Source organism: Podarcis raffonei, chromosome 1, assembly GCF_027172205.1.
Source record: "Podarcis raffonei isolate rPodRaf1 chromosome 1, rPodRaf1.pri, whole genome shotgun sequence".
In the NCBI taxonomy this organism is placed as follows: Eukaryota; Metazoa; Chordata; class Lepidosauria; order Squamata; family Lacertidae; genus Podarcis; species Podarcis raffonei.
Genome location: NC_070602.1, coordinates 116,328,238 through 116,355,025, shown reverse-complemented (window position 1 = coordinate 116,355,025; position 26,788 = coordinate 116,328,238). Strand labels below are relative to the sequence as shown.

At 44.3% G+C, this 26,788-nt stretch overlaps 1 protein-coding gene and 1 long non-coding RNA gene across 4 annotated transcripts in view; one reads left to right on the top strand and one right to left on the bottom strand.

The window, feature by feature from the left end:
• SP3 (Sp3 transcription factor) overlaps window positions 1-20,270 on the bottom strand; it is a 25,851-nt gene extending 5,581 nt beyond the window's left edge. Inside the window, exons 1-4 of one of the 3 annotated variants that reach the window (XM_053359320.1) lie at window positions 19,852-20,270; window positions 19,172-19,341; window positions 18,836-18,940; window positions 7,106-8,459 (exon numbers count right to left, since the gene is read on the bottom strand). In XM_053359320.1, the coding sequence (XP_053215295.1) occupies window positions 7,106-8,459; window positions 18,836-18,940; window positions 19,172-19,341; window positions 19,852-19,858 (1,636 nt within the window). In that variant the 5' untranslated portion in view covers window positions 19,859-20,270. Of the gene's footprint in view, window positions 1-7,105; window positions 8,460-18,835; window positions 18,941-19,171; window positions 19,352-19,851 lie in introns of those variants that run through there. The other 2 variants (XM_053359329.1, XM_053359310.1) reach the window with 2 other exon arrangements.
• On the top strand, window positions 19,377-26,788 carry LOC128398341 (uncharacterized). Its single transcript, XR_008327094.1, has 2 exons — window positions 19,377-19,843; window positions 25,454-26,788. It is a non-coding gene; the product is annotated as an uncharacterized LOC128398341 (long non-coding RNA).

Below are 26,788 nucleotides of genomic sequence, written 5' to 3'. Positions count from 1 at the left end.
CTTCCTTGATAATGCACTCTCTGCCATTAAATGTCAGTTGCTTAGTAAGTTACTTTCTGCAACTCAAAGCTGCTGAAAGTTTGAAAAGCACTTAGAAATAAAAATCATCCTAAGAGTACTGCTAATTTATGGTACCATTTGCTAGCAAATGGCCCGCAAATGGAATTCCAAGAAGAAAAATTACAAACTGACAAGAAACCAAGAAATATAGCAGCAATAATTTTGGGGAGGGGCGAGAGGTAATATAATTGTTACAGGCATTTGCTTGGTTAACATATGGCAAACGGGTTCACTTCAATCTCTTACCTAGAGATGCAACCAGTGCTAATCATCTTCCTGTTTGTATCTTTGGTTTTGAAACCAAAACTTCTAGATATGGTTCAAAAATCAGATACCTGGGCTGTTTCTTCTGCAGTGCAATTCTATATACTGAGAAGGAAGTTCCATTTTATTCAATGGGGATTAACTACCAGAGAAGAGTGTACTAAATTGCAGTCTTAGATGTGGCAAGAGAAGTCCTCATGTAGGCACCTAAAGTGTGCTAGTTTCTGATTTTCTCTTCGTGGGACACTTCCTCACAAGACATTGCATTTCGAACATGGCCAAAGAAAGCAAAGAATGCTTGCTCTATCTCCTGAATTTGCCTTAACGCCAGGTACAAACTACTGATATATGGCCACTCCCCCATAACCCCGTAAATAAAGGGAAAGACGTAATGTGTCTTGTTCCATTTATCGTTTGAAATATAAGAGTGGTTCAGATAAGCCGTAGCCCAATAAAAGTTAAAAGTATTGGTCAGGGGAAGAGATAAAGCAGGTTTCAAACTAGAGCAATTAGGTAAAATTGCCATTTGCTCCTATGCAAGTGGGTGCAGAAATACTATTCTAGAGGCAAAAATTCACTTTCCTTCCTCAATTTGTTAAATATTATTAAGAAAATTCTGGAGATGCACTATTGGTGCGGGCAAACAACTGGGACCCAAAATATAGCAATCCTATGCACACACCAGGCTTCTGAAACTTATCTTCTGACTGCAGCTGTTTGTTTGTGCTGATTCAAATAACGAGAAGGAAGACCTGAAGTTTCAGGGGTGGTTTTTCAGATGCCACGGAAGTGTAAAGAGAGGCTCATCCTGTGTGGCTCGAAATCCGCTTGCACAACAAACATCTGTACATTTATCACATACTACTGCCACGCTCATTTATTTCACAGTTTATACCTTGGGGGTCAAGGCAAATCCAGGAGATAAGAGCAGCCATTCTTTAAAACTTCATTGCTTTATTTGGCCAGGGTCCCAAAGTATGCATGCACTGAAGTTTCCCATGGGACCAGAACAGAATGTAGCATGTTGGGAGGGGCTATAGAGGCAAGGGGAAAACCAGCAACTACTGTGGAAGCATCTCGGAGGCATATATGAACCTTGCCATTTATTTCACCTTCTGAGCTGTCCATTCATTCATTCATTTATTTAAGGCTAGATCTTTCAATCACTAGTAAAAGTTGTGCTTCTCAGAAGGTAGAACTTGCAAGTGATGTAGACGGAAACAGGCAACGCGAAGTCTAGTGCTGCTCCTTGTGCCTATCAAGCCGTTTTCTTGCTCGGCCAGCCTGCGCAGACTTCTGAGTCACCCCTTTGCTTTACAGAGAATCCTTCTGGTAAAGTTTAGCCTTACTGCTGTTATCTCGTGGCCTTATGATGTCTAGGCTCAGATTTTTCAAAAGATTAAACTGAAAGGAGAATTTCACTAGGTGTTGCTTATTTTCATAGTGCTGCAGAGATCCTGTCAAACGATTCCCTCCATACCTTACTCTTAAAGGTACTGGTACTCTCTTTAGTTTGGACCCGGCAATGCTACACATCTTGGGCTCCCTGTTCATGTTGCTCTGTTGCCTATGCACTACCTAGAAATAGCTCAAAGCCACAGCAGTACCTAGGCCCCGTATAAGCCCAACTTTGAATATAGCCTTTTTTTCTAGCCTTATGTCTCTACTAATTATTGTAGCCCTTTAGCACTATTTTTTAATAATTAAAACAGGCCCCCAAATAATAATCACTTCCTACCATGCCAAATGGGCTCTTCACATTTTGCTTTCTGCATTTGAGGGCAACTCCTAAAAAATTTAGGGCTGTATTCACTTACAAATCCTAGATAGATGTAAGACAGAGGAGTTTAGTGAATAGGTGGGTGCAGCAGGTTCAGACCTATAGGTACATCTATAGCATAACTGATAGAATTGTGTTAGTCTTGAGAAAATAAAGACAATTTGAAATTAAACAAAACACTGTATATTTTTAAACAGTCCCTATTCCGTGGAAGTAGGAGCCATACTTGTGAGGTTCTAAATCACAGAAATTTCCAAATCCAGAACTGGGAAACAGATGGCAAATCAGGGAAACCTATGCAAAAGTCCATGCAAGTGACTACTGCTTTGAATTAAGCATTCTAAGCATTGAACTGAACATTTATACCTTTCCAGGGTTAGTTTGGTCAACAACTGAGCAAGTACTTTAGATAATTAACTATGATTGTATGACCCTTAACTGGGCAGGATGGGAAGGAAGGAAGCTACGGTTGGTGACAATGTTTACCCTCGTCAATGGAAGTTGAACCAAGACTTGACAATCATGGCTGATTTAAGCTAGGCTGTTCACAAGACCACCAACAATTTAGTACAGTAATGCTTCCTTTGATTGGCTAAAGGCAGCCAAGAACTCTTTCCTATCAATAATATAGTGTCTCCTGATAGCCCGTTATCTCAGCTCATTTCTGGAAAAAGACCACACCAATAGCTTATGGTGTTTGATCCAAGACTGGCACAGAAGCACCCATACTTGCTACTGGAGGAGCTGTTAGCATAAGGGGAGAAAAGTGCCCCACTTATGCTAGCGTTAGGGGCTGCACAGTATTACAGTCTTGATCAAAGGATTGATTTCAATGAGTCTGATCTGCTACAGAGGATTTTTGACTATCCCCCCACCCGTGCAACCTAAAGGGTTGGAGGACTCTCCAGAGCAACATGGGAGGTGATGCTCAGGGCTGCAAGAGAAATCAATGAAAATTATTTCCTCCAACTTCCTCAAGTGCAAGCCTACTCTGGATTGGAGATCCTTCTGTGACTGGAATAAGGCCTTCGATTTTTTTCGAAAGGGCACATCTGGATCCAACCCAATGTGCACATTTCATTCTTAAGATAGATCAAAGAATGAGACAGTTTGCAATTCTTTCCACTTGTTGTTTTTACCCTGATTAGAGTTCTGGTTAGAGGGACGCGGGTGGCGCTGTGGGTTAAACCACAGAGCCTAGGACTTGCCGATCAGAAGATCGGCGGTTCAAATCCCCGCAACGGGGTGCGCTCCTGTTGCTCGGTCCCTGCTCCTGCCAATCTAGCAGTTCGAAAGCACGTCAAAGTGCAAGTAGATAAATAGGTACCGCTCTGGCGGGAAGGTAAACGGCGTTTCCGTGCCCTGCTCTGGTTCGCCAGAAGTGGCTTAGTCATGCTGGCCACATGACCCAGAAGCTGTACGCCGGCTCCCTCGGCCAGTAAAGCAAGATGAGCGCTACATCCCCAGAGTCGGCCACGACTAGACCTAATGGTCAGGGGTCCCTTTACCTTTACCTAGAGTTCTCGTTTCAATTTTCCACCCAGAAACAGCTCTATTATTGCCTGCTATTGCTCCAGGAATGCATACTTACACAGGACAATAATCAAGCAAACAGCAACGTGCAAAGGGGTAGGGAAGAGATTAACATTTCATTTGTAGAAAAATTATTTACACCACTAATAAGTTTGGGTTTGCTTAGTTCTTGTCTCTATACTAGTGCTGGGGGACACCAACATGGCACGGGGGGCACACTAACCAAGGCCTTTCCTTGTGCCCACAGCATCCCTTTCTTGTGCCCCTTCAAATCTGCTGTCTCAGTCACAGGTACGCTTTTGCTCTTCACCTGTGATGTCCCCTCCCCTCCAAAACATCCCTTATGCCACAATACAATTAGGCTTGAAAGGAGCCTTCTTTCCCTTGCCTTCTCTTGCACACACCTCTGTTCAAAACGCCCCCCCCATGCCAAATAATTCTCTTGAAATAAGCATTTTATTGGTTGCAATGGGCTTTATAAAAACCTAATTGTTGCAGTGGGACATCTTCCTGGAGTTTACAAAGTCCTGCAAGTTGCACTCTGCAGGACATTCACTTCCCATTAGGTCTGAAAAAAGCTAAAATACTTTGTTCAAATCTAACTGCCAGGAGTTGGGGGGGAGAGGGAAAGAGCATGTGGCACGCATGCCAGCATTACTGTGGGGTGAGCATGTCTGTGCCGCTGCAGTGCGTATGCGTGTTTGGTGCCCACGGCAGTTTCTTAGGTTTCCTGCTACATCGCACCAGGGAGATCATCCTTATTCTTTATTTTGAACTTCGTTTTCAAAGCAGTTAATGCAATATGGAAAGGAATGACCACATTTCCCAACAACCACTTAATGAGGCTCTTTGTTTTCACTACCCAAAAAAAGAGGTGGCTCTGACATAAAACACTACTAAATCTAGTACAGTTGTTAAAGAAAACACTATGGCCTATCCTCGTAACTGCAGCTGGTTTATATGGCAAAGGGATATCTAACATTAACTCAGCTCTGAACTTCCATCCGTAAATGATCTAAGTGTTTTACCGATATATGTTTGCTATGCACCTGCAGAGAATTCCAAATTCTACCTATCTGTGCATATCCAGGCCAATAGCTATGCTGTTAGGTGGAATTCAGAAGAAACGGCTTTAACTTAAGTGCATGCAAGGGCTGGAATATGCCCAGTGGTTAGCTTGTTTTAACTTTCCTTATATAAACGAATGGCTTTGTAACATTCTGCAGAGTTTCGAAAGTGGTTTGCCATTTGGCATTGGGGGTGGGCTGCTAATTTAGAAACACAAGCCTGGGTTCCACTGGACATGTCTTTGGATCCTGGCTACTATTTACATATGCAAGGTAAAACAAGAGCCACAAATCAACTAGGGGTTCATTTCTTCGTATTTAACGATCTTCAGCCTCTAACTGAATTCTCAAGGGGGTATGAGTTATGTAAGCCATGCATTAGGTCTCTCGGTTTGTAAGGTTACTGAGAATTTGTACAGTATTAATTTCTCTGGGTTGTATCTAATTGTGTCGTGGGAGGAGTAAGAGCCTTTGACCTAGCAGAGACCCCAGTGAACAGAAGGGGATGGCAAACTACAGTGGTACCTCGGGTTACATACGCTTCAGGTTACATACACTTCAGGTTACAGACTCCGCTAACCCAGAAATAGTGCTTCAGGTTAAGAACTTTGCTTCAGGATGAGAACAGAAATCCGGCGGCAGCAGGAGGCCCCATTAGCTAAAGTGGTGCTTCAGGTTAAGAACAGTTTCAGGTTAAGTACGGACCTCCGGAACGAATTAAGTACTTAACCTGAGGTACCACTGTATACCAATTTCTCCTTCAGTCTTCCAAATCACCTTCCTCTAATCCCCCCCCAAAGCAAATTTGGGAGAGGGCACAGAAGCTGAAGGGAAGAGGAAAAGAGAACTGGTAAATGAATCCCCTCCTTCTATTAGCTTCTCAAACTTGGGTCTGCAGCTGTTTTTGGACTACAACTCCCAGCATCCCTAGCTAGCGGAACCAACGGTCAGGGATGACGGGAGTTGTAGTCCAACAACAGCTTCAGACCCAAGTCTGAGAAACACGGCAATTAGCAAAAACATTCACTGGATGGAGAGGAACGAATAGATTCCACTCTTCAACTGCAAGAGAATTGTCTCTCTGCTTATCAAATTGGAATGTCAGTGGCACTGGCAAGAGTAATTCATTTGCTCCCACTCTTAACCCAAATTATTTTGCCGCTGTACTAAAAACCAAGAAACTGAATTGTACTTTTGTCAAAACTCAAACCTTCGATCAGTAAATGAACCCATTAACCATCAGTATTTCCTTCTGGATTTAACACCTTCTTCCTTGTACAATATTGCACATTCTTTGGATTCAAAATTTACACTACAATTTGCATTGCTCTTGCTTAATGTAGTACTGTCGACGGAAAAAAACTGCAGTCTGAAGCCATGCTTCAAAATTTGCATATAGGCTCTGGTACAAGTTTTGGCCTAAGTGTTCTGTAAAAGCCAGCAACAAGTATTGCAAAGTTTGAGTCTCAGCAACTCTTCTGATATCAGGCTCATTTTCAAAACACGTCGAAGTTGCTCCACAAATCAGCAGAGCAGCTAAGTTATATGGCAGATGCTAAACGGGATACAAAATAGCATCATTTGTATTGTTTAGCCCAACTTAGCATCTTCATCCCTCAAAACTTGTTGAAGGTTTTTTGAAACATGGCCTCTGTACCACAAGCCAACGAACAACTGACCTTATCCGTGTTGTCTTGCCATTGTTATAGAGCTATTAAAAGGTACTTCATACAATTAGATTTACAATGGTACCTCGGGTTAAGTACTTAATTCGTTCCGGGGGTTTGTACTTAACCTGCAGCTGTTCTTAACCTGAAGCACCACTTTAGCTAACGGGGCCTCCTGCTGCCGCCGCGCCGCCAGAGCACGATTTTTGTTCTCATCCTGAAGCAAAGTTCTTAACCCGAGGTACTATTTCTGGGTTAGCGGAGTCTGTAACCTGAGGCGTACAGCATGGGAGGCATTCAATTATATTCACTGGTGGGAAAAATGGTACTTGCAGTTTCTCTTCTTCCCCCTCCAGCCCCCACTGGTCCCCCATAACATCTTACAGAGGGTTCCTCCACTCCTCTGGAGAAAGCCTGGAGCATCAGCAGAAGCCCACTCACATTCATGTTGCATCTCATCTCTGACATTTATAATCATTTGAAACATAAAGTTCAGAAAAATGAATTTCAGACATCGCGGACAGCGATATAACCAGTTTAAGGAGGACAAACTAGAACTTGACATTTCAGAAAGTGAACTATTCCCAGCTGTTGCAAAAGTATTTCTTGGGGAAATAGAAGCACATAGTCTTGTATACTTCCATGAACCCCCCAAAAATATTGTGAACGTTTATCAATGTTAAAAGCATTAAAGGGACTAGTTTCACAAAGACGCGTTATAATGATATAAATACCTGCAGGACTGTCGGCATTTTCTCCTGAGTGCAGCTGAATGCCACCAGAATCTATGGAATTTATTGTAACTGTCTGTAGATTTGGCAACTGAGCAGTACTTAGGCTAACAGGAGTCGAAGTCAAGCCCCCGCTTGCTGCAACTTGACCCAGAGTGAGCGTCTGCACAGGGGTCAATGTTATTTGTTGGCCAGGGGCATTCTGCAGCTGCAAGTTCTGCAAGTTCTGCACTCCTTGCACTTGAAACGTCTGCCAGGTTATCTGCCCGGATGGGGTCACTGTCTGCGCCTGGATTAAAAACGTCCCAGGGTTCAACTGAAGCTGAAGATTCTGCAAAGCCTGTTGCGATATACCTTGGCCAGCTTGCACCCCGTGGATTGTCTGCTGCGCAATACCTTGTACAATTTGGGCTTGACTGGTTGTTTGCTGAGACTCCTGAAGCTGTATGTGCTGCACAATAGGCTGTGCTGTGGAGACCTGAATATTCTGAGCCTGTGTCTCTTCCGAGACAGATGTTTGGATATAATTTCCCTGAAGATCAGAACTGTGTACTTGCCCAGTATTAGTAGACAGGCTGTTTGCATTCTGCTCCAATATACTGGTACTGTCTATAGTTACAGGCAGTTGTGATGAAGAAGATGTTGGCACAAATAAGTCTGTATCGGTGGTGGTTTCCGTCATTTCAGGAGAAACCTGCTCAGCAGTCCTATCAGAAGTGTCCGAACTATCCATCGCCTGTGAAGTACTTATCAAATGCCCGTCGGCGTTAATGCCTGCAGTCATGGTTTGAGAACCACTTAGTCCCAGAGAATCTAAATCAACACTATTGATGGGAACAAAAGCAATATTTCCCGGCAGTCCAAGAGGAACGTTAGCAACTACCTGTGCTTGCCCAGGGAAAGACGAACTGCCAATGGTAACCCCTTGGACTTGGCCAGTCTGTGACAATATATTCTGAATATTACTAGAAGATGTTCCAGAGGCAATGATGGTTTGATTGGAGCCAGGAATGATTTGAATTTGACCGGTTTCTTGATTTACACTACCGTTGTCAGAAGAGGCTGCAAAACCAAGCTGAACTTGCTGGCCATCAGCTGTCTGAATCTGGGGTATTACTTGATACTGGACATTGGGCACTGCGCCGTTTGACGAATCCGATCCAGATGCAACAGAAAATATCTGTTGATTCTGCAAACTCTGTAGGGGAAGAACATATTGCCCACTTGAAGTTACTGTGGCGGTCCCCGGGATCTGTACTATATTGCCAGCTTCATCTTTGATAGTTGTTGGCGTAGCAGACAGCACCTCCCATCTATTTGGAGTTCCTGCTAACTGTACAGATGACAAATCCCCTGCCTGAAGAGAAGCAAAAAGAACAGAAAATCAAGACATGTAGATTTTACATGTTAGATTACATACAAACTGTAAATCAATACATTGCAAATATACATGCGATTTACAACTTCCATGCAACCTGGACTTAAATGCACTTAGAACTAATTTACCTCAACAGGCCTGAACACACACAGCTCTGTGCTGCATTGTGGCCTTTACCTACCATTTTGACATACTAGACATACTAGACATCAGTCTAGTACACTGAAGGTTAATCGCCAGACAATCAACGGTTGAAAAACATCAAGAAACACACGTCAAGTATTTTATCTTTTCGACACCGGATCTTTCAATGCTAATTCGTTATGCTGATCTTTGATAAAAAACCATTCTAACAATTAAAGTCCCCGCCGTACTCCAGTAAATGTGTCATGTATGAATTTTAGGTTGGCTGCTATGACAGTTACACAAATATACATACATACACACAGAGAGAATTCAGTTCCCATGGTCAACAGCATATTTTGCATGTATACAGTATTTCCCCTTTTCTGTCCTCCAGCCACACCTCTTTGAACTGAGCTGGATGCCCCTCTACAGAGCCCTTAGAGTCAAGGGCTACACAAAAAGAACTAATAAATATAATTGATCCAAATAGGGAAAGGCCTTTTATAATATACTCGACTAAGAAACAATGAGTAAGTGTTGAAATTTTGATATATAACCTTATTTTTACATTGTTAACAGCTGCTAATTCCTAGATGCTTTACAGGAGCAATTCTATCCTGTGTGGCAGAGTGGTTGAGGGGCCTTGTCCTCCTTGTCGCAGTGGCAGAAAGCTCAGCTGCCATTGTTCCTCTGCCAGTTGTACTGTGACTGCAGTTAGGGAGCTGGGGAAGAGGCCTGCCCATTTCCAACAGGTCGATTAGAGAAGAAAACCTATATACCATTTACTATACAGTCGGACCTTGAAAGTCGAACGGAATCCATTTGACTTCCAAAATGTTCGGAAACCAAGGTGCAGCTTCCGATTGGCTGCAGGAAACTCCTGCAGCCAATCAGAACCCCTGTCAGACGTTCAGGTTCCAAAGAAAGTTTGCAAACCGGAACACTCACTTCCAGCCAAGGCGTTCGACTTCCGAGGTACGACTGTATACGTTTACAATTTACTATATACATTTCTGGATGAAATGTAGTTCTATTTTTAGAAAGCAAAATGTGGCGCCTTCTGTGCCCTGGCTGGCCCAAGCCCAGCAAGGCTTAGGAAGTGGCAGTTTTTCTGTCACAGACTCTTCCCTTCCACCCAACCACACCACTCACCAGGATTGCTCTGCCCAATGTTTCATGAAGAACATGTGCTGATCAGCACTAGAAGGTGGTAATAATTCATTTTGGAGATTATGGAAAAGGAGTACTAAATTAATTCGTGGCAGACAGAAAGCATTTACCACGTGCTATCATTTCGGCTTGAAAGATACTTAACATTCTCTACTTAAACAGCAGCAGTGAGACTACAACATAACACTTTTCCAAGTATCCCCGCGGCATTGTGGAATGTTGTCCTGACTTGGATCCTAGCTGATCAGATCTCTTAAATCATCTTAGCCGCTTTTCTTGTCTTCCCAATGCGCGCTTTAGAAGTTAAGGAGGTTTGAGATAATACAATCAAACTGTTTGATTGCAAAATCAAAAAAAGTTTAGGCAAAGTAATAGCGAAGGAAAAAACAAACAAGTTTAGCACAATAGATCTAAAGCTTAGTTACATTGCTGCAGCATCCTAATAAATAGCTGCTGTATTCATTAGAATGCAAAGTACTCTGAGAGAAGATTCAGAAGCAGCAGCAGCTGCAGCTCAACCACTGAAGTGCTTCGAAGGACGGGGGTTTTTTTTTCAGTTGCGGCCAGTATGGTGTAGTGGTTAAGAGTGGTAGTCTCGTAACCTGGGGAACCGGGTTCGTGTCTCCGCTCCTCCACATGCAGCTGCTGGGTGACCTTGGGCCAGTCACACTTCTTTGAAGTCTCTCAGCCCCACTTACCTCACAGAGTGTTTGTTGTGGGGGAGGAAGGGAAAGGAGAATGTTAGCTGCTTTGAGACTCCTTAAAGGGAGTGAAAGGCGGGATATCAAATCCAAACTCCTCCTCCTCCTCTTCTTCTTCTTCCCTAAAGCCTTACAGAGTGAGGTCCATCAGGCTCTATTGCAGCACTGCTTCAAAAGGAGAATGAAGACCTGACATTTTTTTAAGGCCTCTGGTGAATTGTGAACTTTTTGATGGCTCAGTTATTTTTGTGCTGTTAAGATTCCTTAAATTAGTTTGCACATTGTTAACATTAATTTCAGTTAATATGGAAGGAAGGTTAGGTTTCATTCTGTTTTTACTGGAGAAATAGGTGAGATAGAATTGTTTAAAAGGATGTCGCAGAAAACAGACGACGCTAAATTTTCAAAGGTCCAAGTCTCCACTATTAAAGTTCACATTACAAACGATCCATTTCAGATCATTTTCCAAAAAGGATTGGCAATGGACAAGACTGGAAATAATAACAAACCATTTCTGGTCTTAGCCATCTGCCACATACTTATTTCTTTAAATTCAGTATAATTCTCTTTCTCAGCCCCCAGTCAGAAGGCGGGCCTTTCCTTTATACGGGCCCCTTCCTGCACATTATTAGGATGTCCTTTTTTAATACTTCATGCACTGACAACAAAAGTCAAGAAAAGAACATGTGCTTGAGCAGTGAATCTGCTCTCTCTCTCTCTCTCTCGTGCTCCTTGCAAGATTTCAAACATCCCAGGGACACCCTGTGCTCCAAGGAGCAGAATGGCACTTCCTTGCACTGAGCAGCAGCCATAATGCAATGGTTTCATCATAGCTAAGCAGAAAAAAGCAAAGCTGTAGAGTGCTGTGATACCAGAACACTCCAGCTGGTCACACATCTTCCAAGACTCCTTGGATCTTCTCAAGTGTCTTCAATGCCACATCAAACATCGGATATGGCGACCAACCCACTGTATCTTAAGAGTCTGAAATGTCTCAATATTTTTCAGCAGATGAATAAACAAGGAATCAGTTTTCACACAGGTGAGACACAAGTCCCAAGGACTTCCTGTCACGAAGGATCTGGCCACATGCCTCTTACCCAGGCATAGGCAAACTAGGCCCTCCAGATGTTTTGGGACTACAACTCCCATCATCCCTAGCTAACAGGACTAGTGGTCAGGGATGATGGGAATTGTAGTCTCAAAACATCTGGAGGGCCAAGTTTGCCTAGGCCTGCTTACCAATCTCAACATTCTAATGAATTGTTTTCCAAAAGTCAAAGTATAAACAGCGGGAAAGAACCCGTCGGTCAGGGACAGGTATCTACAGCAATGCATTTTGCTGCCACTTCTGAACACAAGGAATTGTCCTTCGTTCCAACTACAGTTAAACAAACTAGGATGAATCCACGCCTTGACAACCTGGTTTTCTTTCAACTAACTAGTCCTCAAAGATCAGAACCTGCTGTGGTCAAAGGTGAATCTGAAAGCTTTCATTCTTCTCCTCTTCTCATGTGAAGGAAGACAGAGGCGTGTGTGAATCTGGGAGTCACCATAGCATGTTCAGGCAAACATCTGAACCAGGCCAGTAAAAGTAATTTATGTTAAGCTCAGTTAATTTGGAGTGCAACTGGACTTTGTTTGTGCATCTTTTTAAGTGGTGGAGCGCTAAGAAAAAATAACTTCAAAAAGAAAAGTGAGAAGCCATTCTTTTTGGAAATTAAGTTTTGAAAACTTATTTCCAGATATTTTATAGTTTAAACAGCTTCTAAACAAATTGTTTCTATGGTGTTAAACAACTTTAATCTATTTCAGACTAACCACCAAGGCATGAATAACTATTTTCAAACCAAATTCGAGAATTTCAGCTGTATTAAGAATATTTAAAAACTCATAGATTCCCCTCCCCATTTTTTTCAAGGATTAATTCAACCATTGGTGTTTCATGAGATGAAAAGCACTCACTACATTTACACAGTACCTACTTGGGGTTATGTTTACACTACAAGCAACCCTCATTTTGCACAGGGGTTACGTTCTGGACCCCAGCATGCGTCGGCAGGGCCTGCATAAAGTGTTCCTTTCCGCCCCTTTAGGGACGTTTTAGTGATATTTTCAGGTCAATTCCAGGTTCAGTGCTGTACGCGCATGATCACGTGTAAATAGGTTGTTGCCTGTACTCAGATTTCTGATTCTTAAGTCTACCAGAGATACCAGCAGTCAGATTTAAGTTACCTACAGCTCCTTATGACAATACGTAATTAAAATGCCTACATATTGCCACTATATAATTGGGATGTGTACAAAGTATTGCATTATTACAGTGCGCTGTAAACATCATTAGATTTAACCTCAATACTGAATATATTTAATTAGAAGTAAATCCCACCAAGTTAAACAGAACTTAACTTCCTGGTTAAGTGTTCTTCCAATTACAAGCACAGGGAGCTATTTATATAAACACATTAGTTACTCTTATAGTTATGGTATACAAATGCTACACCAGTACACTTATAATATTTCCAGTTCATAAAAATATTGTCTTTCCCCCTAACATCAACAAGTACTGATGTTATCAACTTCGCTGATGTTATTATTGCTACCATCGCTCAAGCTTTTGCTTACATTTTCAGTGGAACATTATCTATTCAAACAAACAGGAGGGCAGCTTATGCAATTACAGCAAAAAGCTTATTGCGGGTTTCAAGAAACGGCTACGCACCTATGTAAAAGCTGGCAGATCCGTATTAAATCTTCTATAATTTGGGATCCCGCAAGGCATTTCGAGAATCAATTATTGGGAAATCCCCTACTCCCGATTGTACAACAGCACAAGACTGCCAGGCTATAGGGCAGTAGGAATACTCTCGTGCAAAACCTCATACAGCATTATTACTGACGCTCAGGACCAAGTGAGCAGGAGGCACAATGTTCATCAAGTCTTGAAACACGAGCAAAAAGTGCCCTCCCTTCGCCACATGAGCTTTTTCCTCCCTCATTCCAGATACTTCAAGCCGCAGAGCCTCAAGCAACTTAGAACATTGATAATTATGACCAAGAAATTGTTTTTCCCCTTGTCTTAGTTAACCCACCCACCCCGACACAAGAGAATCCTTTTAGCTTATTGCATCCTAGGAGACGGGGGAAGTGAAGCTGCAAGATTCACACCTCACGGCAAGCATTTCCTGACCGCAATTCCTTTCCCCTCATACTAACCTTTCTTCTTTTGGGAAGTCCCCCCAGAGCATGTAGAAACTCTTACCTTGTCTCTTTATGGATCCTTCTTCTGTACCCTACTTGGTGCCCTGGGGCACCCAGTTTGCTCTTAGAAGGAATAAGGTGGGGCCAAGATGATGAATTTGGAAATCCCCTTTCAGCTTTCATCTAGCCCTGCAGTTTACCACCACAGTACAATGCAATTTTTCTACTGCACTGACTGCTGAAGCTCAGGGTTAGGTGAGCAGAAAGCTATGCTGCATGGCAAATACATGCCATGAGGCACATGTTCCCTGTCTCCAACTGCCTCCTCCAGTTAAAGTTTTTTTAATGTCTGATGTCTTACTGTGTTTTAATTTGTTGAAAGTTGCCAAGAGTGGCTTGGGTAACCCAGTCAGATTCACGGCCTATACATTTATTATTATTTATTTGTTCTAGATTCAGGTAGGAAGCCTGTTGGTCTGACGCAGTCAAAATATATTTTTTTTAAATTAAAAAACTGTCCAAAAGCACCTTAGAGACCAACTAAGTTCTCGGTATAAGCTTTCGTGTGCATGGACTACTGAGAACAAACTTAGTTGGTCTCTAAGGCGCAACTGGACAATTTTTTAATTTTTTATATATATTTATTTGCTGTTGTTGTTACACTATTATATGTTAGCAGCTCAAATAGGCCAGTTCTGTCCCCTCCTTCCTATCACCCCCACCCCAATTCAGCTGATACCCACAACACAATTTTAGCCCTGGTTATCTGGCTGTTTTGTTTCCATCCCTCCTTTAAATGTACAAAATCATTTGGTTCAGCAGATCTGGAAAGTCCTGCAAATATGCACAAGCCAGAACACTGTTTGTGGATGTTGCCATTTCACTGCCAATCTGATAGGAATGGGACCACTAAGTTCACCATTTAAAAAAAAAAAAGTAGAACTACAGTCAGGAACACCTAACAGTGCTGTTTGGTGATCAGTTCTGTTATTTACGCACCTTCTGAAAGCTCCTCTTCCTGTGTTATGTACTACTCAGGAACAAGGATGGCTGTCAGCCCCAGCCTCTTAACACGGGAGGTGAGTTGGTTTCTGGAGAAAGACTAATTTCTTCTTTACCCAATGCTATGTCTCCATGTAGCACAGAAGGAACGTTTACGACATAGGGCACATACTCCCCAACCCTACCCACTTCTGAAATGCTATATGCTGTTCCAGACTCAGATAGCTTCTGTTCTCCCAGTTACCACCCTCAGCATGGCCAACCATGTTTTGGGGGGTTTATTTACAACCTTGTATTGTTGTGAATAGCCAAGGGAACCCCTAAGCATGCGGAAACCCCCACTATGCGTGTGAATTGCTGCCAAATATTTAGACGCAGGGCCACAAAGTTCAGTATTCGGAAGGATGGTAGTGATGCAATCCCAGGGGAATCAGTAGAGATCCTGGAGGTTCAAAAAGGTTGTACTCTTTTGCAGAACTGGCAGAGAGACCTACGTGGAGATAATGTTTAGAATGGGGCGATAATTTGGGCTTGCTATATTCAGCACAAACTTCCAATTTGCTATTGTTTGACCAATTCAGATACAGCAACTGGCCTTGTTTGCATGCCACATTAAACCACCGCTTAAAACAAAGTGCAGTTAATAGCAATACTCTCTCATTCCTAATGCCATGCCAGAGATAAGCCAGTCTTAAGCTGACATGTCATCTAAACCACTAGAAAGGTTTGTCCTTGGTTCTGGGAAAACAAACCATAAAAGCAATTTCAGATGATGCAACAAATCAGACTTGGCTTGTTTTGACTGTGGTGCATATTCAGCTCCAGGAGAGAAATACCATGGGAACTTTTGAGTAGCAGGCACCAACACATTTCCCTTTCACATCGAATCATAACTTGTTTTCAACTATTGTGATGTGTGAACTAGGAATCAGAAGTGATCACATGAGGAAGCAGCACCATTTCAAATCCTGTTCACAATGGCCGAGCTGCTGTGATACCTGAACTAGACTTTAGTGTAAAGGACACTCTACAAAATTAGTCCTAATTAAATGTCCCAGTAAGTCAGGGAAGGAAATATTAGCATTATATCTGTGGCAAAATTCTAAATTCCGGAAGACAATTCTCATAATTTAACTTCCTGTTAAATATCTGAAGTATGGCTAGACTATAGCAGTCTAATCCAGAAATCAACTTTGCAAGTTACTAGGGTGAGGTCTAAAGTAAACTGAATTTGGGAATGCAAATATTGTGACTTGATCCTCGCTGCATTGGAAGGTTTGATAAGAAGTTGGACATGCGTAATTTAAATCTTAAACTTAAAAGGCTTGCGGGGAACCCAGTTCCTTTTCCCAATTATTATAAATGCTGACAATTACTTTTAGCGACATCTCATTGTGGATGAGAGATTTGTGGTAGGTGGCTTGCTTTCTTATCTGTGTGTAAGAATGTGTTTGCAATTTCCCTTCCCATTCCCAGGAGAATTCATTGATACCAGAGATGAGACACAAAGATGAGATCGTTTTGTTGCTATTTAGTTAGCACTTTCAATGCTAGCACTTGCAATGTTTCATTAGTTAGCACTTGCAATGATTCATTTCGTTAAGGAACATTCCATTAAATGCCATTAAGGAAGTATCTACTCTAGAAGATTCCTTTCAGGAAAATTCATGCCAATGCTTCTCTTTTCCAACTATTTTCATCTACTGCCATTATTTATATATTTGATATATATATTTGATATGTAGAAATACTATCAGAGGCCTCAGAATTACTAGTATTATGAAAAGCACAAGAGAGCGCCATGTGTGATCAGCTACATCCTGGATTAGCTATAGTTGGAGAATGGCACACTGAGAGAAATGGTTAGAAAAAGGGGTGGGAACCATAATTCTAGTCTGGATCTGAGGCCTCTCTTCTTTGGCCCTGCCTACCCCCAGATGGAAATTAGGCTAAGAAAAAAGCTCCTACTGGTGCCAAACTACCATTCGGAGAGGAGCTATTGAGTAAAAAGAGGTATTCCTTACCCATTTTTGGCTTTGGCTATGAGATACTGTCAATAAAAGGTACCAAACCAATTACCAGCAAGGGAATGTGGCCCTCAACATAAAAAGGACGCCCACCACTGATTTAAACCATTTATCCAAACATATAAGTATTTGCAGGGAACCATAACATTTTGTGGAAAGGTCTTTTTCATTTGTGCTCTTTTTCACTCTCCTTTTTTTCTGTCTCCATCTCACATGCCTGCTTCTTCCCTGCCCACATTTCCTGTAGCCAATTCCCAATTACCTTTTAAAATCTCATCCCACTCATCAAAATAAGTGTTTTAACATTACCTGAGTGCCATTTTAGATCCTATTTTAATAAATTTATTGTAGGATGGAGAATCTCACCAATGTGAAAAGCTTGCTTCAGGCTCTCTGAGAACCAGAGACTACATTGCTGCATTATTTTTCCTTTGCGTCACACATTTGGAAGGACACAGATGAGCAAGTTAAAATCTGGCTCTATTCCAGGCTCTGACACTAACTCACTGAGGCTGTGGACAAGTGATTAGCTTCAACTACATCTTAGCTTCCTGGTGTGCAATGAAGATAATAAATACTTTTCGTTCTGCTGTGTGAGGCTACATTCCTTAATCCACTCACATGGCTTTTAAATGCCACTGAAATTGACAGGGCTCATAAGCACTCAAAGGGCCCACAGACGTATACATTAAAATTAAGAAGGGACCATCAAATGTCAAATAACCTGGTTCAAGTTATCTAAGATGACACTGGAACAGTGTATGACTGCGAGTATTTACTAAATAGTCTTGTTGAATTCAAAGGGACTTATGCACATGTATGCAAAGGACTGAATTCAAACAGTCAATGAAGCTTCTCCCATGCTATCCACATACAGCTACCTAATCCCTCCATTCCTCTCCACCGCAATACTCATCTCCTATTCACACCATAAACACTATCTAGAGAACAACCAGGAAGCCACAGAAAAGGTGAAGATTTTCATTCGGCATTGAACATACAGTTCCCTATATCACCCACATACAGACGGGTTCGAAAATTAAAGAGAGTACCCATTTCTGGCAAACCCATGGAATCAAATCTGAATGGTTAACATAAAATGCCAAATCATCCCACCGCTTAAAACGTGCATTTCAATTAACCCCCCCCCACACACACTTCAAACCTGCTCCTTTTTAACAGCAAAGCACTGACATGTTGTTTTCCGTCACATCCTATTCCTACCAGGCTCCTCTAAAAACTAGTCAGGATATTTACCGGGCAGATAACACACAAGGAAAGAAAGCAGAGTTGTGGTGGTTTGAGTGTCAAAACTTCCCTTTTCTACACACACACACACACACACACACACACAAAACTGATCTGCAGTGCACTGTTAACTGCGCCCAGAAACAGCGTTCAAAATAGCTCGCTTCCGCTAGGGAGTACAGGCTGCCTTTTCTTTTCTCCTTTCCCCCCCTTCCCTCCAACCAGCCATTTTGCCCTTAAAGTGTCTTCTGGCTTCCTCCTCTCCTTCAACCCAGCCTACATTTTGTGCTGCTGCTGCTGCGGGGTTCCGGGGTGACAGCTGACATTCAGGAGCAGGAAAGGGGGTGGGGTGGATGATGGTTCACTTTTTTGAAAGGTGGGGTGGGGGGGGGGTGGAAAGCCCAGCTAGACCTCCCTTTGCCTTGGGGTGGGGAGGAGGAGGAGAAGGAGGGGTGAGCGGGAGAAACCAAAGCTTCCCGCCTCTCTGCCTGCCTCCCCCCCCCCACCTCCCCAAACCTGCGCCGCCGCCCCGTCAAGCCCCGTTTGAAGATGCAAGGAGAGGCGCCGCGGCATTGAGAGGCTCGAGGGGATGTCCCGGTGCCGCCTCCTCCTCTTCCTCCTCCTCTCTCCCCCCACCCACCCCAGGGAGCCCGCCCGCCCGCCCGGCTCCTCCCGGAGAGGCAGGGGAGCTCGGGGACCCCCTCTCCCCGGCAGGTCGGCCTTGCGATCGTCCCTCCCCCGGGCGGGCGGGCAGTGCTCTGCGGTGTCTCTCCGCGTCCCTCCCCCCGGGCGGGCGGGCGGTCTGCGGCGTCTCTGCCTCTCTCTCTCTCCCCCCCCCTTCTCCGGCAGGCCGTGCGAGCGCGGCGGGGCGGGCACTTACCGCTCCGGCAGGCGGAGAAGCGTCGTCGTCGTCGTCCTCCGGCGACGGCGGCCCGATCTTGCTGCAGGTAGCCGCCAAGAGCGCCAGCGGCGACGGCTGGGTGTCCTGGGGTGGGGTGAGGGGGGGGAATGCGGGAGACAGGCGGCGGGAGAGGTGGGTTAGCGCGGGGCGCGTCTCCGTCGGTCCCCTTCCCTCCGCCCGCGCAGCAGCGGCGCCGCCGCCGCAGCCACCGAAACCCCGCGCTCGCGACGTGTCACCGCCGGGGGGTGGGGAGGAGGGGGAAAGAAGGGCTCCGGGCCCGAAGCCTGCTGCTTCACCCGCCCTCCCGCCTCTCACCTGCGGGGTGCCCGACTCGTCCGAGGCGTCGGCCGAAGCCGCTGCAGAGCCCCCGTTCCCGTGCTGCAGATATTCGCCGTGGGGGCCGCCGCCGCTGTTGCTGCCGCCGCCGCCGCTGCTGTCCACGTCCAAGGCAGCCATTTCCTCTTGTTTCACGGGCTTCTCCGGAGCTGCGCGCATAACGGGGGGGGGGAGTAGTTGGAGAAGGGGGGGGTTAGAAAGAAAAAAGATAGGCCGGGTTGTTTGGTGGTGCGGGGGGGTTGGAAGGAGAAGTTGGGCGGTGGGGGGGGAGGCGGAAAGGATCGGTCGGAGGGGGGAGGGGAGGAGAGTCACTGGCGGGCGCGCTCGCCCCCTCCCTTCCCCATCACCCCGGCGCTTGCTCGCTCGCTGGCTCGCTCCCTCCCGCGCAAGGCGAGCCCGCCCTGCTTTCCCTCCGCTCCCCTCCCTCTGTTTCCTCCTCCTCCTCCTCCTCCCTCCCTCCCTCCGCGCCGCTGCCGCCGTCCCTGCTGCCCCTGCCCCTCTTTTCTCCCTCCTCCCCCTGGCTCTGCTCCTCCTGCTCAGCCAGTGCCGCTCCAGCCACACTCGCAGGCAGACACGCGCGGCGGCGGCGGCGGCGGAGGACGAGCAGCAACCGAGGCGGCGGCGGCGGCGGTTCCCCAACAACAAGGCCCCGTACGTACCGGTCATGGCGGGAGGACGAGCGAGCGACTTGGCAGGCGAGGAGGGAAGGGAGGAAGGAAGGAAAAGCGCTGGCTTGAACCCCGCTGGTCTCTGGCGCGCAGGCCCCGCTGGCGGCCGCTGCCGCTGCTACGGCTAGGCAGCCGCCGCCGCTGCTGCTGCTGCTGTCGCCACCGCCGGGGACATGCTTATTGTGCGCGCGGGGTTGAAGCGGCGGCGGAGGTGGTTCTGCTGGTGGTGGTGGAGGAGGAGGAGGCGGCGGCCTGGCTCCCACTCCGGGGTACCCCCCCCCCCCACTTGTTTTGATTGACGGTGCGAGGAAGCCGAAAGGTGGAGCTTGGAGCAAAAGGGAAGAGGGGGCCCGGCCGACACCGCCAGCACCACCACTACTACCGCCGCCTTGCGCGCGCGCGCCCGCCCGCCCTGAGAGCTGGCCCGGAACTCCCGCCTCCCCCACTCCACTTTGCTCTCGCGGCGTTCCAGGCAGCTCATTGGCTGCGGCGCCGCGCGGCCCGCGCTCTCACTGGCCCTCGCCTCCTGTCGCTCAGCCCGCTTGCGGGAGCGGCCCCCGCTCCCCTCCTCCCCCCTCCCTTGCCGAGGTGGCTTCCTGTTTGCTAGGGTTTGTGTGAGAGACAATGAGCGAGGCCTTGCTCGGGTGGGCTCGGGCTGAGGTGGGGGGGGGGGAGAGCAAGGCCGCGGCGGCCGCCTAAACCGGCGGTTGGAAGGGAGGCCCTGAGGCAGCCGCGTCAGGGCTGTTGGCCTTTTCCCTCATGACAGAGCTTCGCTTTGTAAAGCGCTTGAGGCCTGCTCCCCTCAGAGCGGTTCTCTCCTCGGGCCCTGCTCGATTTCCGTGGGAGACTCGGCGGGGTTTGAATTCTCCCTCGTTCCGGCTGCCACTCAGCGTTTTGTGACAGCGGCTCTAGGGAGGAGGAGGGAAAGTTGGAGGCTGCGCTTATGGACCGAAAACAAAACCACCCCCTCCCAAAAATAATAATAATAATTCTCCAGTTAAAATGTCGGCGCGCTGCGGGCCAATCAGGCCTCGCTTGCGAATGTTTTGAAGGCCCTGAAGTGCCAGACCCGGGCCTTGTGCCTACGTGTTAATTTCATCTGTTAACTTTTTTTCCAGAAGCGGGTTTCTTTTTTTAAAATATTGCAGGCCTTGGTTCCCACGAGCTAAAAGGACATTGATTTCCAGTATTTAGTCTCTGGTTAAGAGAGTTCTGAATATGAATGGGGCTTCGTCTTGGCGAATGATGAGCTTAGTAAAACACTTGAGTTTTAAAATTATAAACAGTTGAGCATCTCTATTCTCTCTGTGCTTTTAAATAATCAGCTTTTACATTGTTTAATGTGAGTTCAAAGAGCAACATTAAAAAAAACAACTGCTTAAAGCACAAAAACAGTAATCCACATTTCTCAGTGGCAAAACTGCCGTGATTATAGTGAAATTCCTTCCAGTAACACCTTAGAGACCAACTAAGTTTGTTATTGGTATGAGCTTTTGTGTGCATGCACACCTTTGTTTTTATTTTGTTTCGACTACGGCAGACCAACACAGCACAGCTACCTACCTGCAACTGTGATTATAATGGTTCTGAATTGTTCCCGAAGAAAGCAATTCCATCTCCCACTGAGATCAATGGAGAAATATCCGTTGATTTAATTCTAATGGATCAGGCACTAATCCTCAAGCATTTCTTGAATTAGGATCTGTATAAATTTGTCAAAATTGCATGGATGGTTTTTTTAGATGTGTATTGGATTTTTGTTATTGATATGTGTCACACCAAAATGCACTTCAACTATAAATAGCATAGGGATTGTTTTATATATTTTTGCATAGATCCCTTGTTGAGTTTGAGGTTGGCTTGAAGGCAGTGTTGAACTCTTGAAGACATGCGTTCTGATACTGTCCATGTTTGCTAAGAATTAACTGATACTGTTAAGTGGTGCTTACTTTCTAGTAAGCGTACTCAAAGGATTCCAGCAGCTGTTTTACTTTGGGGTGGGGGACTTCAGCATACAATCTGGTTAGTTCAGGACTTTTTGACATCTTAGTGAAAAGCATTTAGTGAGCATAATAACCGACACAGCACATGATGGGAATAAGTTGGATGCTATATGTTATGAAATACAGTCTGTTCATCAGGCGTTGAAATTGCCAGGATTTGGTCATTATGTTCTAAGTGCAGGTACAATAGACCGATATACATGAGACTTCCTCCTTTTCTATGTCTATTTGTGGCTGGCCAAGAATGGATGGTGTTCATGCTATCAGATGGTATGCAGTTATAAAACTGATCAAAGCAGAATCATTTTTCTATTTCAGTTTTGGATTACTTTCAGTTAAGGCAAGGGAATAGTCATGAATTCATCCATATTTAAAATATTGCATATTTTCATTTTAAAGCACAAGCGAGTTTCCCCCTTATTTTGGTTGTGGGCGCAAGAAAGCTGAAAGGAGGCTTGCAGCAGAAGAGGGAGATCTGGCTTGACAGCACCATCACCACAACTACCTCCACCTTGCCTATCAGCTCAGCCTCCGCCCCCTCCCCCCTTAGTGCTCCTAGCGACTCATTGGCTGCAGTGCTCTGTGGCCTAGACACTTTCTGCCTCAAGCCAACAGGAAACCATGTAAATGAATAATGTGAGGTTTTTTGTACCCCTGAACATATTGCATTAACCCATGATCCTGACTTAATAATAATGTAAACATGAAAATTAATACTGATTTATGAGACATTTTGGGCAGCTAATGTGAAAGTAGCTCTTGGGCACTGTTCACTGAACCCCAGTTCATCAGTGAAAGGGAACCGTGGACACACACAGCTTCAGAGGTTAGGTGTAGTAACTACTCTCAGCAGAGGGAATACAGAAATCAAAAGCTTGCAACCAATTCAAAACACTGAAAATCTTTCCTAAAAAGGGTTGTCTTGGTAATATGGCGAACTGCCATTAGGGAAGAAGCAAGGCCGGCCTTGGGAGGGATCAGTTCAGGCCGCAGTAGCGAGAAAGGCCTTTTCTCTTATCCCAACCAGATGTATTTTCAGGAGACGGAAGAGGGCTTCCATTGATAGTTCTCAATGTGTGGGAAAGGTTGTGTGGGAGAAGATGGTCCTTCAGATAGCATGTTCACAAACCGTAACGGTTAATGGATGTTTTTGCAATCTTTGAAACTGCCAAGAAAAATATTGTCCCTGGAATATATAAATAACTGTAAGCAAACAGTGTCATGTTTGCCCCAGTTTGTTCTTTTAGATAGAACTTCAAGTTTGATAAAAGGTCATGGATTCAGTTTTAATGAAGAGTGAGAGTAGATTTCAATGTGTCTCTTTTTTATTATGTTTTCTAGGGGACACTATATATATATATATACATACATACACACACACACACACACACACACACACACATACAGTGGACCCTCTGGATACGAATTAAATTTGTTCTGGGGGTCCGTACTTAACCTGAAAAGTCTATAACTGGAGGCGCCGCTTCTGCGCACACATGCGGCATGATAGAGCGCTTCTGCGCATGCGCGCGTGATGAAACCCAGAAGTATACACTTCCGGGTTTGCCACGTTCGCAACCCGAAAGTTACATATCCAGAGCAGTATGTAACTCTCTCTCTCTCTGTGTGTGGGGAGGGTGGTGTTTAGTTGTTTAGTCATGTCCAACTCTTCGTGACCCCATGAGCCAGAGCACGCCAGGCACTCCTGTCTTCCACTGCCTCCCACAGTTTGGTCAAACTCATGTTGGTAGCTTCGAGAACACTGTCCAACCATCTCGTCCCCTTCTCCTTGTGCCCTCAATCTTTTGCAACATCAGGGTCTTTTCCAGGAAGTCTTCTCTTCTCATGAGGTGGCCAAAATATTGGAGCCTCAGCTTCAGGATCTGTCTTTCCAGTGAGCACTCAGGGCTGATTTCCTTAAGAAATATTATATTATATTACTATATTATATATTATTACATTATATTATGCGTCCCCCTGAAAACATAATACGTACAAAGAGACATATTCATATATATATACATACACATGCTCAAAATATCTGATTAAATGGAAAATGGCTTTAATTTTTTTAATTATTGCCTTTCATCTATCCTGTTAAAGTTTATCTGTCTACGCTACTGTGCAATGGTATTGTGTTACACACCACATAGATGAAGCTGTCAAACTTGTGTTTTGAATACATTTTCAGGATTTGATGAGTAGGGCTTTTCAAATGGGGTTGAGACTCTGCATGTCTTGTGCATGCATACTCTTTCAACACAGGAGCAACAGTTTTCAAAGGTTGCTTATAGTGATACACTATACATGTATAATGTTGAGAACCACAGTCATTTGCAGATATCAAACAAACACCAAAGAACAAATGAAACTCCAGATCAGAGAAAAGGTCCAACAATGACATGAAAGCGGAATTCAATTTTTATTTAACTAACTGAACCCTAGGCCTAACCTGTGCTGTGGTACAGAATAATATGGAGCCATTTGAGAGCAGCTTTCAGTACAGTGATAGATGTCACTGGCAATTCATGGTATCTGTTTCATATGTATTTTTACAGCCATCCCTGTAAAGTTTCGTTGTGGTTTACATGAAAAGAGCCTGCTACATCAGGCCCATGGCTCATTTAGTCCAGCATCCTCTTTTCACAGTGGCAAACCAGATGCATGTGGAAAGCATGCAAGCAGGGCATGAACACAGCAGCACTCTGCCCACTTGTGACTAAAGGCAATGAGTATTCAGAAGTGGAACACAGCTATTGTGACTACTAGCCAATGATGAGCGTTATCCTCCATGAATTTGTCTAATCCTCTTTTAAAGCCATCCAAGTTGGTGGCTCCCCATTTATAGAATGCTCTCCCCAGGGAAATTCTGCTAGTGCCTTTATTATACACCTTTAGGTGCCAGGCTAAAACTTTCCTCTTCAGCCTGGCTGATTAATACCCAATGCCCTTCTAAATGTGTTTGGGGAGGGGGGGGAATTCATTGGTTTATGTTTTTAAGGTTCTTGTTTTTATTATGTATTTTGTATTTTTATGTTACGAACCGTCCTGAGATGAAGGCAGGTATACAGATTTAATAAATGAAATAAAAATAACTGCTTTGGTAGTATTTGTAAATCTATATAAAGATTGTGTGTTTATGTCAATTGTGGCAGAATAACAAAAGAATTTGGGTTTTTTTAAATGGGAATGGTTTGGTAGTATGTTAGGTATAATGAAAGCTGAATAGTAAAGCCATGCCACCAGTTATATGGGACAAAGGTCTGAAACCTAGTACTTAGAGTGGAAAATTCATCAGCAAGGCTGAAACGCCCTTCCCCCCGGAAAAAAAAATAAGGAAAATTAGCTAGGTGGAAAATGTAAGATAGCAGACATTACCACATTTTCCCTTATCAAAGGCCCAGTAAGGTGTTTTTGATGCCTTAAGTAGAAGTATTTATGATAAAGGAACCCGTATTGTTTGACATTAAACATAAGTTGGCACTGCTAGATCCCCCAACATATTTTTAAAAAAAGCTTTTATGGGTTATTGTGAATATATTTTATTTGAAACGTTTGTAATTTTTTACTTTTTTACTTTTTTTTTACAGTGGCATGTGTAGTGTATGCAAATCCATAGCAGCCAAACAATGCCAACCCTAGTACTGAAAGTAGTTCCAGGGGCTCAGCCAGAAGAAGGAGACGGGAAGACTTGATGCATGGCCTGTGTATATTAGTTGGTGAAGAGTATAAGGATACCAGAAGTGCCTTTCACATAGACTTGTGGAATAAAATGAATGAAGAGTCAAGCACTGGAGCACACTGTATAAATACAGAATTTGTATGAGAACGTGGATTGGGATAGTAGTCCGGAAGGTAATGTATTTTCACAAAATACGCAAGGCTGCCTTTGCATCTAGAAGGAAGCTGCGGCAAGCTGTACAAAAAAGAAGACAAAATGGTAGTGACTTGTGCTGAGCGATGCAACAAAATTGTTGTAGTCCATCACCACTGACTCTGTGTCAAGAACCCGATGTGATGCCCTTCATAATAAAAATGTATGTGTATTTAAGGCGCAAGGAACCCCAAGTCACGGCAGTATTGTCTATATATCACCAAGTGATTAACTCCAGATGACAGCAATTCCAGAGGTTCCGCAAATGTTTTTCAAGCATATTCATTATGGTGCATTTGGTTGAATGACCCAATAATATTAGAGGGCTTTCTAAAATACTCTCAGGTTCCTTACAGGCTTTATTGATGGAACAATATTAGCCAGAATAAGGGAGGTGTTTCCAAACAAGCAACAAGTGGAAGTTTTCTTGAAATAGCCACTTCCTGAGGTGTCAGTGATAAACAGTTATTCAACAGGGTTGCCATGTGTTTGCGTGCTATTCCATTTACTGAAGCTGGGTTGATGTGACAAACATACGTTGAAGAACAAATCAAAAGAACCCAAGGGCCTATGCAAACATATAACATAGTTCAGAAATGCTGCTGTTGAAGGCTTTTGAAATGACTGTGATGATCCAAACAGATTATAACATGGACATCACTGGTGTTTTCCATCATTACTGGGAAGCAAATATCATTTCAGGCTCATGATTAAAACACTATTTTAGAGGTCTGGTAAGAATGTTATTATCTTGACAGAAATGGATTAGTTGACTCTTGATACCCCTATATTCAGAGATCAGAAACAGCAAAGGAAAACATACTTTTCACCTAGCAAAATTTTTCTCAAGTTTTGGGGTGAATCATCTTGGCCCAATATACTCTCCACCCTTTTAAGGTATTAAAACAACCTTCAAAACCTCCTTACCCTTTTGTTCAAAACAAGTACAAGCTGGAAGCTGTTTCAGTGCACAAGTTAGAGATCCCTACTACTATGTATTGATACTACTGCTTGATACATTCTACTCAATAAAATTATATTTTTATATTTA